We start from the raw sequence: 16,911 nt of genomic DNA on the forward strand, positions 1-16,911 counted from the left end.
GGCGGTGGTGGTGGTCAGAGAATCCCTTGTGAAGCTAATGAAAACTATGTGTCCTCTGCACAGAACAATGCACAGACACAGAATAATTTAGTTAAAATTTTAGAGATGTTCAATAACATCCAGAGCCTCCCCAGAGATCCCAGTTTCATGGTCCTGGGTAGAAGGATGGCAGGGGAAGAGTTAAGGATGGTGGAGAGAGAAGAAGGAGTAGAGATGTTCAGAGGGGGATGGGAGGGGGATGAAGAAGTGAAAATAAGTTGGGGGGGGGCTGCCAAGGAGAGTGTGGTGACCCAGAAATGAGAGGGAAGACAGGCCTCAAACTGGGTAGCCACTGGGGCCAAATGTCACCTGTCGTGCGGCAGGCTAGACAGATCAGGCCCATTGGGGACTGCAGGGGTGGGGGTGGGGGGCACTGGGTGGGTGGGCCTGGCACAACTTTTCCTCCAGGGAGCCGGGGGAGGGAACCAGATTGTGGTGGGTTCATGAAGCGTGGGAGGTGGGAAGAGGAGGCGGCGAATGTCGGACACTTGCTCTGGAAGTTTGGCAGCAGAGAAAGGAGGAGGAAGGAAGTGGCCAAGGCTTGTGGGTCGAGAGAAAGGCTCCTGGTTTTTCAGCTTTTCAAGTTTGGGGGAAGGATGGTTGTTTATTTTTCCAGAATGAGGGAGTCCTGGGTGTGTTTGAGGAAGCAGCCAATGAAAGGAAGACCCTAGAGACTGACGAGACTCCTGACAGTCAGACCCCGGAGGAGTGCAGAGTGGCTCCGGGACTGGGCCATCGTAAGCCATGTCCGTCCCCGTCTGCTGATACCCATAGGCACGCCCCGGGCTCTGGAGTGAAGGTGGGGAAGTTGCCTTGAGGGCAAGTTGGCGGTAACTGATCTTGGATCTCAGGTACCTTTTCCCATCCCTGTGTAGCAGATACTTCTCACAGATGGCCCAGGGGGAAGTGGGGCTGCGGCTCCTCATGTCCATCTTTCAAGTGGAAGGATAAGCAAGCTGATAGCCAAGCTGAGTGAGGACCCCAGGTGTTTGGAATTACTGCGAGTCAGCATTTTGGGGTATTTTGGGCCAGAGAGGGTGATGAGCCTCCTGTGGGCAGGCAGCCAGCAACTCCCAGGACACCGTGCCTGCCAGGCAGCCGGAAAAGCAATTTCCCAGTGTAAATCTTGCTTTTCACGGCCCATTAGCACGTTCCCACATTTTCAGCCACGATGGACCCACTATCAGCGTGCCCTCGCCCTTCCCGTCTGTCTGTTGAACCAGGTGCTGCCTTCCTGCCTGCTTACACCCAAGGGCAGGTTGCTGGGGCCTGGGGAAGCACCCCATCCCCTCACGATGGTCCCCACACACCTCCTTCCCTGGCTTGCTTCTTTCCTGAGCTTGGCAAACAAGGTCCATTTTGCTTCTGATGATGCCAGCTGTTCTCATCACTTCGGAGATAATGATGCCTATAAAAGGCGTTGTTTCCTGAGCATTTACTACACTCCAAGGATTGGGCTAAACCCACTGCATACCCTAGTCTCATATTGAATCCTTGAAACAAGTGCTCAGGGTGGGTACTAGTCTTTACCTACATTTTGCAAGGGAGGAAAATAGTCTTACCGAGGTTAAATAAATAGCTAGTAAGCGGCTGGACCACAATTTGCACTCTGGTTGGTCTGCTTCAGGACTGCCAGTTCTTATCCACATAGAACTTCATGATCCAACCTGGTGGTCACTAGCCACTTATAATGACTGAAATGAAATAAAATTAAAAATTCATTTCTTCAGTCCTACTAATCAGATTTCAAGTGCTCTATAGCCATAGGAGGCTAGCGCCTGTCACGATGGACAATATTTCCATCATCGTAGAAAGTTCTGTTGGACAGCTCTAGTATAGAATATTGAAGGTGGAGGGAATCCCCTGGTGGTCTAGTGGTTAGCACTGGGTGCTTTCATTGCTGTGGCCTGGGTTCAATCCCTGGTTGGGGAACTGAGGTCCTGCGAGCCGTGCTGCACAACCAAAGAAATAAAGAATATTGAAGGTGGAAAGGTCTCTATATTTTTTAGCCTCATGCCCACACCAATCCCCATGAAACCTGTGAGGCCCACACTGGGGCAGACCCCTCCCCAAGACCTCCCAGCAGGGCTGAGATCTGAGATTTTGTCCCTCCAGTGTCTATCTCACACACACTCCTCCCTGACCACATTCTGTGACCCTCTCCTAACACGTGTACACACCCAGGGTGACGGCACGTGTCACCACATACTTGAGGGCATTGACAAGCTGCTGACACACACGTGTGGGCAGACACGTACCCCTGAAACCTTTGTACCCAGGATCCACCTGAGGACATCCCCCACCTGCCAGGGCCCTCCCATGCAGGCTTCATCCCTTCCTGCCTGGACCCCTGGTCACTCTCTCCCACTCTGCCCTCCCCATCCTGGCTTCCTCCCCTTTTCGGCCCTGTCCTGTTTCCAGGCTCCTGCCCACCCACCCACTGGCCACCTGCTCAACTCAGGGCCGTGGGAGGAGTGGGCTGGCTCTTCCTTTTGCCAAAGCTGCTGGGCTGTGGCCACTTGCTCCCACAGGACGAGCATGCAAAAACATGCCTTTTTTAAAACAAAAGATTAAAAAGAGAGGAAGTTAGGGCTGCGATCTTGCTGCCCACACTCTCATTTTTGCTACAGAGTCTCCTCTGCCCCCCCATCTCTGATCCCCAGCACCAGAACTGGCAGGGAGGAGCCTTTCCACTTGTGGATGAAGACCTGAGGCCTCATAGGTGGAAAATGGGCTCCCTGGCCCAGACCATTTCCTCGCCCCATCAGTGGTCAGCATGCCCTGGCACTGTGCCCAGGGTTTTGCGTGTGTTGCCTGACTTAATCTTCCCCAAAACCCAGGACAGAGGTATTATTATTGCCCCCATTTTGTAGGAGGAAACAGAGTTGAAGTGCCAAGTTAAGTATCACACAGCTGGGGGTCAGTCACAATCAGATCACAGGGCTTTGTGAGCCCAGAGCCCCTGCTTTTGGGGGTCACACTGTCTTGCCTTTGGTGGAGTCAGGAGAACAAGGACAAGTGACCTGGATTCTTGTCACAGCCTCGGGAGGAATATGCCTGTTCCCTTGAGGCTTCAGTTTCATGCCCTGAAAAAATGGGGGATCGTAATCTCAACTTTGCAGGGTTGTTGTGAGGGCCAAGGAGCTTAGTGGTGAAGGTGCATCGGGAGTGTACATTCTGGGTGTGCGCGAGGCTGGTGTTCTCTGAATCGTTTTGGTAAGCTCCTCCCTCTACCTGCGTGTGTGCTTAGTTGTGTCCGGCTCTTTGAAACCCAATGGAGTGCAGCCCGTCAGGCTTCTCTGTCAATGGGATTCATCAGGCAAGAACACTGGATTGGGTTGCCATTCCCTCTTCTGGGGGATCTTCTCAACCCAGGGATTGAACCTGCGTCTTTGGCATCTCCTGCTTTGGCAGGTGGATTCTTTGCCACAGAGCCACCTGGGTTAGAACCTGGGATTTACACAAAAGCTTGACGCTGTGTTGTGAGGAAGTTCAGCAAGCATGACTTCTCTTATTTTATAGACATGGCTCTCAGGTCCTCAGTTCCTGGGGTAGAGCCTAGGTTTGTGGAGTCTGTTAAGCCTCTGCACAGAGCCCCACACATGTGCTAACTGCCAGTGAATAAGACAAACCTTCCTTTCCTGCCCCTCCTCTCCCTGGAATCCTCAGAATCTTTCCCAGAAGGGGCCATCTGAAACATGCTCTCTCCTCTGGGGCTTCTGAGAATCATGGCCTCCCACTAGGCAGGCACCTGAAAGTCCCAGTCCGAGTAGGGTGGGCACCTTCTTCAAGTACCTGTTCCTGTTTCTAACACCCCAGACTGACACCTTCTCCCTAAGTTCACTTAAATCTACCTTCTGTTCCTATAGTAACATGTATGGAGGCCCTGTTGGTCCTTAGGAACTCTGTCTAGTGGATGGACGAGCAGCTGTGGTCCTGGGCTAGCGGGGGAGTTGTGGCTAGCTGTGTCACAGGGAGGGTGCTTCTCAGGGGGGGAGCCCCGCTAGGCTGCTCCCTCCACGTGGAGGACAGGCAGAACCCCCCCCTCCCAGCCAGACAGCGGTCCATAGCTGTGCCCGTGAGTTCTGGCCTTCGCCAGCTTTCCTACAAGGTCACATTTCCTGGCCTCTAGCCCACCTCCCAGATCTTCCTTCCTCATCCTTCTCCAGTTTCCCACCCATTCCTTTCATGCTGCTCAGACACGAAGCCAGTGACAGAACACCCTGCGGCCTGTGAGAACGGGCATCTCTGCCAGCCTGCAGGCTTCCTCGGTGCCTGCCAGCATCCGCCCCTGCTCCCATCAGCTGCATCTGTGTAGCTGGGACCTGCCTGTGTGCTTAGGAGAGGGGATCAAAGTTTGGAAGATATGGTGGGGCATGGCCATGTCAGGAACCTGGGTGTGCAGGCCCGCAAGCGGCAGGCTCACTAGGTGGAGAAGCCAAAAATCTGGGGCTGCAAATATCTGAGTTCAAAATACAGCACTGCCTGTGTGACCTTGAGCACTCTCCCCTGAGCTACGGGGAAGCTCAGAGTCTTGGGCTCTGCCTCAGACTTAAGGAATCAGAATCTGGCTTTTAACAAGATGCCTGGGTAATTCATATGCACATTAAAACTGGAGAAGGCTGCACAGGAGACTTGTTTCTTGCCATTCACCTGTGGCACAGAGTCGGACACGACTGAAGTGATGCAGCAGCAGCAGCAGGGCGATAATAGACCATGGGCAGTGTCTGGCCCCTTAGGGGCCTCCTTTGTGATGTGAAGGGGTTGCGCCAGATGATGTTTGTAGTAGAAGGTATAACATGGCACCTAGATGCCAGATCTAGCCCCCAAACTAGTTTTGTTTGGCAAAATATTACATTTAAGTTTGTTTTGATTTATTTATGTTTAATTGGAGGATAATTGCTTTACAGCATTGTGTTGGCTTCTGCCATCTATCAACATGAATCAGGCCACAGGTATACATATGTCCCCTCCATCTTGAACTTCCCACTCCATTTGACCCCTCTAGGTTGTCACAGAGCATTAGATTTGGAAATTTCCTGTGTGACACAGGGAGCTAAATTTTTTGGAATAAGATACCAGTATTTAACAGAGAAGGCAATGGCACCCCACTCCAGGACTCTTGCCTGGACAATTCCATGGACGGAGGAGCCTGGTAGGCTGCAGTCCATGGGGTCACTAGGAGCCAGACACGACTGAGAGACTTCACTTTCACTTTTCACTTTCATGCACTGGAGAAGGAAATGGCAACCCACTCCAGTGTTCTTGCCTGGAGAATCCCAGGGACGGGGGAGCCTGGTGGGCTGCCGTCTATGGGGTCACACAGAGTTAGACACGACTGAAGTGACTTAGCAGCAGCAGAAACCAGTATTTAAAATTTGGGAAATGTCACTAAAATATCCAGAATTCTAGTTTTTCTTGAAAAATCAAATAATGTGGAAAATGGGCCAAGTTCCACATGGAAACAATGTCTCCTATGAGCTATGAAACCCACAGCCCTTGCTTCAAGTTCTTCCAGCCACAAATATTTTGAAGATAAAAACCCAGGAGCCTCTAAAAACACATGAAAAAAAAATGCTTAGCTTCACTCTTGATATAAGAATTCCACATTAAATCTACATTGAGTCACCGTGCTCCACGTCTCACTAGTAAAGATATAAAAGTTTGATCACACGTTGTATTGACAAAGGCAGAGGGAAATGGTCCCCTCACATATTAGCATGAAAGTTGGTACATTTCTAAGATGGATCATTTCTCGTTATCTTTCAGAAGTACCCAACAACACCTTTGTATTGTTTTGTCACTAAGTCATGTCTGACTCTTTTTCGACCCTATGGACTGTAGCCTGCCAGGCTCCTGTCCATGGGATTTCCCAGGCAAGAATACTGGAGTGGCTTGGCATTTCCTTCTCCAGAGAAAAACAACAGCTACCCTTGACCAAATAATACCTGTTCTAGAAGTTTATTTTCAGACACTTGTATACATGAAAAGTGAAAGCGAAGTCACTCATTCGTGTCCAACTCTTTGCAACTCCATGGACTGTAGCCTACCACTCTCCTCCGTCCATGGGATTTTCCAGGCAAGAGTATTGGAGTGGGTTGCCATTTCCTTCTCCAGAGGATCTTCCCAACCCAGGGCTGGAACCTGGGTCTCCTGCATTGTAAGCAGATGGGTTACCCCCATCTGAGCCGCCAGGGAAGTCATGGGAAATGTAATTCTAAGGCACATATATGAGGTTAGGCATTGCAGCACTGTTTGTCATAGCTATAGACTGGAGCTATAGACTGGGACTAACCTAATTGCCTGTCGATAGGGGACTGGCTAGGTAAATTATAGGACAGCCCACATGACTAAATGAAAACTCTTTATGGGATAATATAGGAGGATCTCTAAAAAAATATCTGAAGACAAGGGTACAGAGCAGCATGCAGTGTCCAGTATTTGCATGGGGGAGGGGGGAGCTATCTATGGAAAGATGCTCTGGTAACTCTGGCCACCTCTGGGCAGGGGACCTTGGAGTCTGGGATATAGGGATGGGAAGGAGTCACTTAACTATCCACACTTTTGTATCTTTTGAACTTTGAACCATGTCACTGTGTTAACTACCCAAAGAAGAAAAAACTGAAAACTTCCAGGGACCTACTGCTGCTGCTGCTGCTAAGTCGCTTCAGTCGTGTCCGACTCTGTGCGACCCCGTAGACAGCAGCCTACCAGGCTCCTCCGTCTCTGGGATTCTCCAGGCAAGAACACTGGAGTGGGTTCACCTTCCAGGGACCCAGATTCTGTGATTCTAACATTGCATGATTTTAGTGCTTTAGAATTTGTCAAGCCTAACTTAATATGACTGGACAAAGCTCATCTCTCACGAGGCCAATTTCCTAACAATTTACTACCAGTGGTTCCCGTGGGTCTCCAGGCCTGCTCTGTCTCCGAGGCGTGCCACTAGCAGCCCCTACGAGCTCGAGCAGCCCTGAGGGAAGCTCCCTTCCAGCACAGAGCAGCTGCGTGAACTGTGGTGTCTCCTGGGAACAGAGCCCTTGGGCCCCCGCTCACCCTCTTTGCCTCCTCTGTCCTAGGGGAGCCTTCTCAGTGGTGCGCAGGTGTGTGAAGGTGCTGGCCGGCCAGGAATATGCTGCCAAGATTATCAACACAAAGAAGCTCTCGGCCAGAGGTAGGTGCCAGATCCATGCCTGGCCCGCCCTCCTCCCTTCATCCTTCCCTCTATCCCTTGGGTTAGAACCGGGACCTGGGTCTCTCCTTCTGGGTGATGCTGCGGTCAGAGGTGGGGGCTCTTCTTCCTGTGGGTACTATGAGAATAGACTCCTCCATATTTCTTCCTTAGGGGGTCTAGACTGGATGCTGTAGCCTCTCACAGGCCAGGCTCTCTGCCCCTCATCCACCCACCCAGGTAAAGACTAAGCTGCCAGGCAGGCCCTCCTTTCCCTGCTGTTCTGCCATTCACCTCCATTCTCACAGCCAGGCCTCTGCACCTGCCTCTCTCTCTGCCTAGATGCTCTCACCTGGCTCCTTACAAGGCTGGCCCTTTGTCAGCCTTCAGGTCTCAGTTCAATGTCACATCCTTTGAGAGACTTCCCTGACCCCCAGATCTGAGGGTGACCTCCCCATTTTATGTTTCTTGTTACTGTTTACTATCTTTGTGGCTTTCTCCCGTTGTGGAGTTATCCCATTCACTGGTTTGGTACCTTGTTTAATATTCATCCTCTTTTATGACCATGAGCACCAAGAAGGTGGGGCTGGGTCTCATTCCTTGTATGTGCCCAGCACCCGGGACAGCACCTGACATATCCGGGTGCTCAATCAGCGTCCCATGAACACCAGGTGCGCTGTGCCTTGACCGCGCCAGTCCACCTTCTGGTTCCTAAATACTCCCTTAGACAGTGGCTTCCTAGCCTGGAATCCCCTGGAGAGCTTCAGACATTCCTCATGCCTGGATCCCACATCCCAAGGGTGTAATTTAATTAGTCTGGGCTGTGACTTGGGTTTTTGGAAATGATCCCCAGGTAATTCTAATTTGGATGTGGTTCTAAACCCGCAGCATCAGCATCATTAGGAGATTGTTAGGAATGCAAATTCATAATTCCAGATGTAAGGGATCAGAATCTGCATTTTGACAAGACACGGGTAATTTGTATGGACTTTAAACTTTGGAGTGCCTGCTCTGAAGCTATGTTCTTGCCCCTAGCATGTGGTTAGGGTGGTGATGGTGCTGACTACAGCTGGGGAAGACTGTCTTCAAAGATCTCCACTCTGAGCAGTGGGTCTGAGCTGCCTTAGGACCCCCAGGATATGGGGGTGCATTCTGGTGGGTGAGGCAGGCACAGGAGGGGGCTGTGCAGCCATGGCTTGCGCAGCGTGGAGGGGGGTTGGCAGAGTGTCCAGGTGTTTGTCTGGCATAGCGGCAGCTGTCTGGGCCAGGGCCCAGCAGGTGTGGGTTTCACAGAGGCCAGTACAGGATGTTCACATTGGCCCCCACGGGCCTCCCAGCAGGCTCCGTGTTGCACCGTGCACTGCTGCCTTTCATGTCTCTGGCTCAGCGTTGCTGGGAGCCCAGCACTTTCTAGTTACTGAACTCCCCCGTAGACAGATCAACATCCTGCAGGGAAAAGAGGCTGGAGTGGCGGCGGTCCTCTGAAGACCGGGGCCCACCATGGCACACAGCGCGTGTGAATGTTCATGCAGAAGGGCGAGCCCTGCCGAAGGTCCAGGGCCAGAGCCTGGGGCAGGAAGTCAGGGCAGTCAACAAGGCCAGCAGGGCCACTGCCTCACAAGCAGATGCCGGGGCTCGCCCGGCCATTGCTGTGTGACTAGTGGCTGTCCGGTGCCCTCTCTGTGCTTTATATCACAGTTGGTCAAGGAAGATGTCCCAATCCCTGAGATACAGCAGGGGCAGGGCTCGAGCCATGGCTTGGGGTGACAGGTTGGGTTGCCACCCCCCGCAGTGAGGGAGAATCAGGAACCAGGGTCCTCCCTGGATGCTGGGGAATCTTGGGCCTGTTCACCACAGTCTCAGAGCCACATCCACACACGCAGACAGAAAGAAACACGTATAGGGGAATGGAAGAAGCATCGCCTCTTTTCGGGAAGGTAACTAAGGCTTTGGGGGAGTGTAGACTCTGGTCTGTGCGGTAACTGCCAAGCCCCCTCTCTGGTGATTTAAGAAAGCTCTGACCTCCTGGGAGGAAGGTGCCCAGGCCTAGGTGAGTGTGAGGGGCTGCGGGGAGGGTCTCAGAACCTTCCCAAAGAAGTCTGCCAACTGCGATGCTTTTCTCCCAGCTTCCTTTAGCAGGTTTCTTTGTTCGTTCCTCCTGGGGCCTGTGGTGGGGAGCGTTTTAATGCTGGATGTTTGGCAACACACGCCAAGCTTCTCCTGCTGGCACTCCTGGTTGACTCTGGCAGTTCCCAGCAGGGGCCATGCCCCCCGGGGTGTCCTCCATCCCCCTCCCCCGGAGCTATGGCTTCCCCTTTCCCATGGGGCCAGCCTCTTTTATTGAGCGGCTCCCAAACCTGGGAGATGATTTTTGTGTGTATTTTTAAACTACTCTTTTTATATAAAATGCTCGTACTATAAACAATTCCAAGAAGCCATAAAGACATGAAATGAAAGGTAAAAATGTTTCCCTGTCCCAATCCCTGCCAAATCCCCCTGGGAGCCTTTTGAAAGCTACAGCTGCCCCAGTTCCACCCCTGAGGGTGGGGGATTCAATAAGTGAGGCCCCAGTTCCTGCCTTTAGAAAGTCCTGTCAGCAGTGACAACAGCCAGTAGATGCTCAGTGCTAACTCCCTGCCAGGGGCTCTGGAAGCTTCCTAGCCACAGCCTCACCAGGCAGACAAACAGAAAAAATTCATCAACATTTTAGGGGATGGTGGGCACATGGACCTAGCTAGTGCTGCCAGAGGTGACTGGTCCCTGTCCAGCAACCTCCACAAGCCTCACTGTCCACCTGGATGCTGAGGGGTCACTTCCTTGGCTCGCTAATGACCAGTCCCAGGACACAGGTGGGAAGCATGGTATGAGCTCATTCAGCTGTCCCTGAGCTTCAGGTTTATGCAAGGGAGCTTGCAAGGAGGCAGTGAGACGCATCTTTCTTGTCTTTCTCATCTACTTCCCCACCCCTTCCCGCTTCTTGGTCCTCCAGATTATTTCTCCAACTGCCCAGTATCTGGAGGCTTTTTGAAGTCCTGTGGAGTGAGGGGACATTTCCTGTTCTGAGACTAGAGGTCTATTTTCTGCCCTGGCTCCTATGCCTCTAGCCAGAACCCCGCTGCCCACATACCTGCTGGAGCCCACTCATTCTGCTGGCAGAGCCCTCAGGCTTCCCCAGGTTCTGCTCTGCCCTGTCATGCCCTGCAGGTCCTGTCTGGTCCCAGGAACCTCTCCCCAGAGTTTCCACCCACCCACTGCCTGCCGAGCTCTGGGCAGACCTGGCCCCCTTAACCCCAACACCCTGGAAGTCTGCCCCCAGGGAGGGAGGGAGAAAATTCACAAAGCATCTATCACAATGGGTATTGGGAGCAAGACTTTCTGGTGCCCAAGCAGGAGGCTGCAGACTAGCTTCTCTCAGATCTCTCACCATCATGGGACTTCACTGAACTGGATGGATTGATTTCTCAATTATGAAAATAGGAGGCAATACAGTACAGTAATTATGAACACAGGTTGAAATCCCAGCTCTGCTACTTCTTGGGTGTGGGAATTTGGACAAGCTGCGTATGACTCTGAGTCCGCGGAACATGGCAGAGACCGACAGTCAAGGTCTTGCTGTCATCACACCTGTTTTCTAGGGAGGGAGACTGAAAAGAACATTAAACACACAAGTAAGCTGGGTATTTTCAAGTAGTGATGAGTGTTAACAAAGAAAATAAGACAGGGTAATGGAGGTGTGATGGGGCTGGAGGAAAAGCCAGCTGGGAAAGCTAAGGAGGTGACATGGTGCTGGGACCTGCTTGAGGAGAAAGAGGCAGCCAAGAGAAGACCCAGGAGAAGAGTATTTCAGGCAGAGGGCACAGCAGGTGCAAAGGCCTTGAGGTGGGAAGCAGTTTGCAGTGCCTGAGGCCACAAAGGAGGCTAGTGTGGGGGGAGCTTCAAGGCCAAGATGAGGCAGAACTCAGCACCCTGCAGGGTCTTTCTGGATGTTTTTGAGGAGTTTGGATTGTATTATAAGTACGTTAGGAAGCTGTTGGAAAGTTTGAAGGCAGGATCTCATTTATATTTTAATAAAAAGTCCTCGGCTACCCTCTTAACTCTTGACTGGGGGCCTGGGGGAAGCCTTTAAGAGTAGTTCCTCAAAGTTCTGAGTTGTAACAAGGCTTGACCACATTGATGATTACCTTGATTTTGTCAAGAGACTGCTTAACGGAACAAGGCCTCAAAGGTCAAGAGGAACTCAGTCCCTGTATTTCTTGAGGTTCCCTGCATATTAGACAATGAAAACATTTCAAACAGAGTTACAAAAATTATCATATAAAGTATATGTTTACATTCAACAAATTACTGCTTTTAGCACTGAAGGTTGCAATGCAGTGTAATTGTACTATGCACAAGACGATTACAAGATTTATAAAAACAGTTCCTAGCATTTCCAGTAGTAATGTCTGGTAACCAGTCACATGTTTAAAGCTGTGTGACCAGCGTTTTCTTCTGTCAATCCTGTTAGTGTAACTCTGCTCCCAGGTGACTTTACATGGAGAAAAACCTCAGAATTCTAGATTTAGGTCCTTTGTCCCCTGAATGTGTAGCCTGAGCCAGGAGTCCCCTCACCCCCTCTGATAGGTCCAACTTTGAGCTGCCTGGCTTTTGGTTCTGCTGGGGATGGGTGGGTGGGGGGCAGGGTCTGGAGTTGGGGCGGGTTCAGCCATCCTCTGCTTACTGAGGGCTCTTGGCCAGCTCTGGATGGGGATCCCCCTCGTTTTCCTGGGAATCAGCCTTCCTTCCCCTCCACCTCCCTACCCTGAAGGATTTGGAAGGAGACAGACAGGGAGGAGAAACGAGGATACGCCCAGCTGGGCCAGCCGTCCCCCTCTAGCCTCCAGCTGCCTTCAGCTGGGGAGTGGAGCTTACACTCTACTGAAGGAGGATTGGACTTAATTGCTTTGCAGATGGAAAAGCCACATTTCAGTATTGATCTTGGTTTCTGCAGCCCTTGGAGGACAGCTGGTGATTCCGCTAACAGAGAGGGGAGGGGACAGGGAAGCTGGCAGCCTAGGGACAGGGCTGGGATTTTCTTCCTCCTCATCACCGTCCCTGGTGCCCACCTTCCTTGGAGGGGCCATTCAGAGAGTGGGGTTCTAGTCCTGGCTCCACCACTGGGTGTCTGTGTGAGTTCCCTCCTGTGGGCCTGAATTTTCCCACTGGGGAATAGGAGACAGATGAAGATGATAGTGATGAGTCAGGGTGTAGAGACCAGGACAACACTGGGTTTTGAGTTTTATTTTTATTTATTTATTTTTCGAGTTTTTTTTTTTTTTTTTTCCTTTGCTGTGCCACGTGCCCTGCAGGATCTCAATTCCCCTACCAGGGGATGAAGCTGAGCTGTGGCAATGAAAGCCTAGAATCCTAACCACTTGGCCACTGGGGAACTCCCCGACAGGGTTTTACAGCTCACCCGTGGAGTCTGACTACCTGGATACAAAGCGTGGTTCCACTGCTCACTGCAGTGTGACTTTAAGTCAGATACTTACCCTTTCTGGACCTCTGTTTCCTCCTCTGTAAGGCCAGCACAATGGTAATGTTATCCTCAGAGGATTATTGGGAGGCCTTGAGATGTGTATAAAGTGCTCTGCATAATACCTGACATATAGTAGATATTCTGTATTTGTGACTGGCTCCTATTATACTGGTGGTTTTTTGTTTTTTTTAAATTAAGGCATTAAATACCAGATTATGAGAAAAGCACCACAAAGGAAATTGAAAAATGTTTAAAACAAGGACAGTGATGCCCACAGCCTGGGCTTGTCAGGAGGACTGAATGGAGTCACGGGTATGATTGTGCTCAGCAGTCTCAGAGTCAGAGATCATGGGTACAGATCCTGAACAAGGCCTCTCTCTCAGGTGGGCAGGGAAATCTAGGGGATTTGGACAGAAGTCCCAGGAAGCAGGTGAGAGATCTCTGGGTAAGCCCCCACTACCCTGCAGATTCTTTGGGGCTCTCTGTGTCCTTGGTGCTGACTCCTCACACGGGAGGCATCTTCTGTAAATTAATACAACCCTTCTCCTGCAGAGAATACCTACTCCCTTAGAAAGATTCGTTTATTCAATCATTTGTTCTTTCATTTAGTTATTTCTTCTTTTTTTTTTTAAAGGTTTAGCTTTAGTCATCTTTTTATTTATGTATTTAAAAAATTGTATTTATTTATTTACTTTTGGCTGTGCTGGGTCTTCATCGCTGCACAGGCTTTTTCTAGCTTCGGAAAGCGGGGGCTATTCTCTAATTGTGGTGTGAGGGCTTTTCATTGCAGTGGCTTTTCTTGTCACGGAGCATGGGCTTAGGGCACTTGGGCTTCATTGGTTGTGGCTCCCAGGTTCCAGAGCACAGGCTCAATAGTTGTGGCGAGGGGGCTTAGTTGCTCTGAGACATGTGGGATCTTCCTGCTTCAGGGATCGAACCCGTGTCTCATGCATTGGCAGGCGGATTCTTTACCACTGAGCCACCAGGGAAGCCCATTCATTTATTTCTTGAGCACCTTCCATGGGCCAGGGATTTAGGTAGATGCCAGGGGTACAACAGAGACCAAGTCCTCGCCCTCAGGGACAGCAACATCCCTGAGACAGAGTGGCATGTGCTGTCTAGGGGCCCTGGGAACGCAGAGGAGGAGCCCCCAGCAGCTGGCAATCAGGGTGGGCTGCCAGAGAGAGTGACATCCAAGGATGCCTAAGAGTGAGTGATGGCCAGTGAAGAGCAGGTGGGAGGCTGAGAGGGAGCTTTCCAAGCTGAGAGAACCGCGTGTGCGAAGGTCCCAGAGTGAGAGGGCTGGGCAGGGCGTGCCTGGAGAGCTGAGGTTCAGCAGTTCCACAGGAGGAGGTGCAGTGGGAGGGGCAGGGCTGGTGGAGGGCAGTCGGAGCCTGATGTGGGGGTGGGGGTGTTCCAGGCTGCCTGGAGTTTGGCTCTGATACAGGCAGGAGATGCCCCTCGGTTGAGAACCCTGAAAACCGAGACCCAGAGCAGGGAAGGGACTTCTGCCTCATTGCAGCCTGGGTCCCTCTTCCGCTGCATCCCACTGCCTTCTTGGAGAACCCAGAGGCTCTGCCAGCTGAGCTTGCCCAGGCCCTGGGAGGGAGAGGTCATTAGAGGCTATGAGGAGGGAGAGATGGGGTGGGTGAAGATGCCTCCCTCCCCTGGACTCATCTGGGCATCTGTGTGTTTCAGACCACCAGAAGCTGGAGCGTGAAGCCCGCATCTGCCGCCTGCTGAAGCACCCCAACATCGGTGAGCATGGGGGATGGGCGAGGGGTATGGGTGGGCCCTGGCCCAGCTCCCCTGCCTGCCCTGGTGGGTGTTTGTTGAGGGAAGGGGACAGCTGCTCTCTTCTTGGGGATGGCAGCAAATAGAGGTGGGAAAGGGGGTGTCTTTCATGGTTTCCATACTCCTCAGCGAGCAGCTTGGTTGGGGGGAAGGTGAAGAAGGGGCCCTTCCTCCCAGCCCACGCTGCCAGCAGCCTCCTTCAGAAAAGCTGTTTCAGGAAAACTTCCGAAGCTCTGAGAGACGAAAATAGGACAGGCTTAGCCTTGACCAGTGTAGCCCACTCCCCAAGCCCACTCCCATGCTGAGTCAGCCTGGCACCATGGCCCTTTTCACCTGCGTGGACCTGCGGTGCCAGTCTCTCCAGGCCAGCCCCATGGTGGCCCCTGCCCCAGAGTGGACTGAACGCAGGCTGCATGGAGTGGCTGCGCCCAGGGCAGGCAGGATGGCTCTGAAATAGGACCTGGCTGCCTGACCTCCCTTCCCCTGTCCCTGCACAGCTGAGGGGCTGTATCACTGTGTGGCAGGGCTCTGAGTCATGATGGGGAGGGAATGCAGATTCTAGATGTAGTTCTGTCAGGGAATGGCTGTGTGACCTTGGGTAGGAGCACTACCCTCTCTGAGCTGCTTTCTCCCATCTTCGCAAGGAGAGAGCTGTCTGGACCAACTGGGCATCTGGTTAAAAGGTATATTCTAGTTGAGTGGGTCCGGGTGGGGCCTGAGGGTCTGCATTCCTAACACACTGTGAAGTGATGCCAAAGCTGCTGGCTCACCAGTCACACTTAGGCGGCAAGATCTAGGTGCTCTGTAAGGAACATTCCAACTCTGACAGCTACCACGCCTTCTCCCTTAGGAGGGAAGCATCTCTCTGTGTCCAGGGCCCCAACAGTTAACTCCTCTGCAGAAGAGTAGCATCTCCATCTGCTATTTATACCCATAAGGCACCTCCCCTTCCCCATGCCTGGGGAAAGGAACAGAGCCGCACAGACAGCAGCTGGAGGCTTGGGGCTAGAGTCAGAGAAGGGGCAGCAAGGCGGCTGGCGGGGAGCCGCCCTGGTTGGCCCCTGACCTGCTTATGACCATGGGCAGTTCCTGCCCAATCTGGGCCGGCCTCCAGCTCCCCAACTGTACAATGGAGGGAGTCGTGAGTGGTCTTTGATTGTAGAATTCCACGGGTCTTAGAAAGCCCATTAATCCTGGAAGAGGGAGATGGGGTGTGTGTGCGCGTGCGCGTGCACGTGTCACTGCGCAGTTGCAGTCATCTCCGGTCAACACTTCTTCATCCTTCAGTCGCTCATTCCCAGCTCTAGCAGGGAGCAGTAAGTTATGGGCTCTGGGGCTGACATTCTACAGTCAGATCCTGGGTTTGCTGCTTAATTGCTGTGTAACCCAGGACATGTTGCTTAACTGCTCTGAAGTTCCGTTTTCTCATCTGGAAAATGGGAATGATAGATACCTTGTAGGCTTATGATGATCAAACAAAGCATAGCACAATGACAGGCCCCAGGGAAGGGCTATGGATCATTTAGCTGCTCCATCCTTTCTCAATCTACACCCTCCAATAGAACAACCTTGCCGAAAGACTTACCTTTTGCCTGAATCTTTGTGTGATTCTCATTCCTCCGAGCCATCAAGATTTTGAGTCATTGGTTTGGGGCACTATATATAATATTCGGGTTAAGAAAATGGAATTTTCAGTCAGACACACATGGGTTCAAATCCAAATTCTACCTTTCATTTGGTATCTGAGCTTGGGCAGGCTACAAACTTCTCAGACTTAGTACCTTCTTCTGTGAAATAAGGATAATCATGGTACCCACTTTCTAGAGCTGTTGTGAGGGTTAAGTGAGATGTTGAAAGTAAAGTACTTAGCACAAGCCTGGCAGGTGGTAGAATCTCAGAAATGGCAGCCATAGTCTTCATTATCATCATCACTTGAGTTATGACTCCTTCATTCGTTGACCTGATGTCAAGGACATCCGAGACCCCACCATGTGCCAAGGCCTCTGCTAGTCTCTGAGGACGTGTGGAAGAAATGAGGGTGGGAGACGAGTGGGGTAGCTGATGGACAGGGAAGTAGAGAGCAGAGCTGAGATCCAGAGCAAGAAGATGGTTGGAAGAACCTAAAGCTATTGTCAAGGCTGGAAGGGTCCTTGGAGGGTACCACTTTCTGAGCCTCCAAGCACCTCAGTTCAAAGTAGTTGTAATCTGTCCAAAAGAGTGCAGATCGGTCCAGATGTGGCTATAGAACCTGAGAAGTGGGTCTGTGCCCAAAGAAACTACACTATTCAGCCTGCTTAGTGATCCCAGCCAAGCTCACTGCTCTCTGCCCGTGTGTGGCCACAGCCTAGCCCTAAGAGACAAACTCAGGGAGGTCGCTGGCTCAGGACAGGGG

The 16,911-nt window shown here is 51.8% G+C and overlaps 1 protein-coding gene across 3 annotated transcripts in view; it reads left to right on the forward strand.

The window, feature by feature from the left end:
• Nucleotides 1-16,911, forward strand: part of CAMK2A (calcium/calmodulin dependent protein kinase II alpha) — a 64,675-nt gene that overhangs the window by 9,013 nt on the left and 38,751 nt on the right. For all 3 annotated transcript variants that reach the window (XM_025292422.3, XM_025292420.3, XM_025292421.3), the window contains exons 2-3: nucleotides 7,116-7,210; nucleotides 14,424-14,483. In XM_025292422.3, the coding sequence (XP_025148207.2) occupies nucleotides 7,116-7,210; nucleotides 14,424-14,483 (155 nt within the window). The remainder of the gene's footprint in view (nucleotides 1-7,115; nucleotides 7,211-14,423; nucleotides 14,484-16,911) is intronic.

The sequence above is a fragment of the Bubalus bubalis genome, chromosome 9, assembly GCF_019923935.1.
Source record: "Bubalus bubalis isolate 160015118507 breed Murrah chromosome 9, NDDB_SH_1, whole genome shotgun sequence".
Taxonomy (NCBI): Eukaryota; Metazoa; Chordata; class Mammalia; order Artiodactyla; family Bovidae; genus Bubalus; species Bubalus bubalis.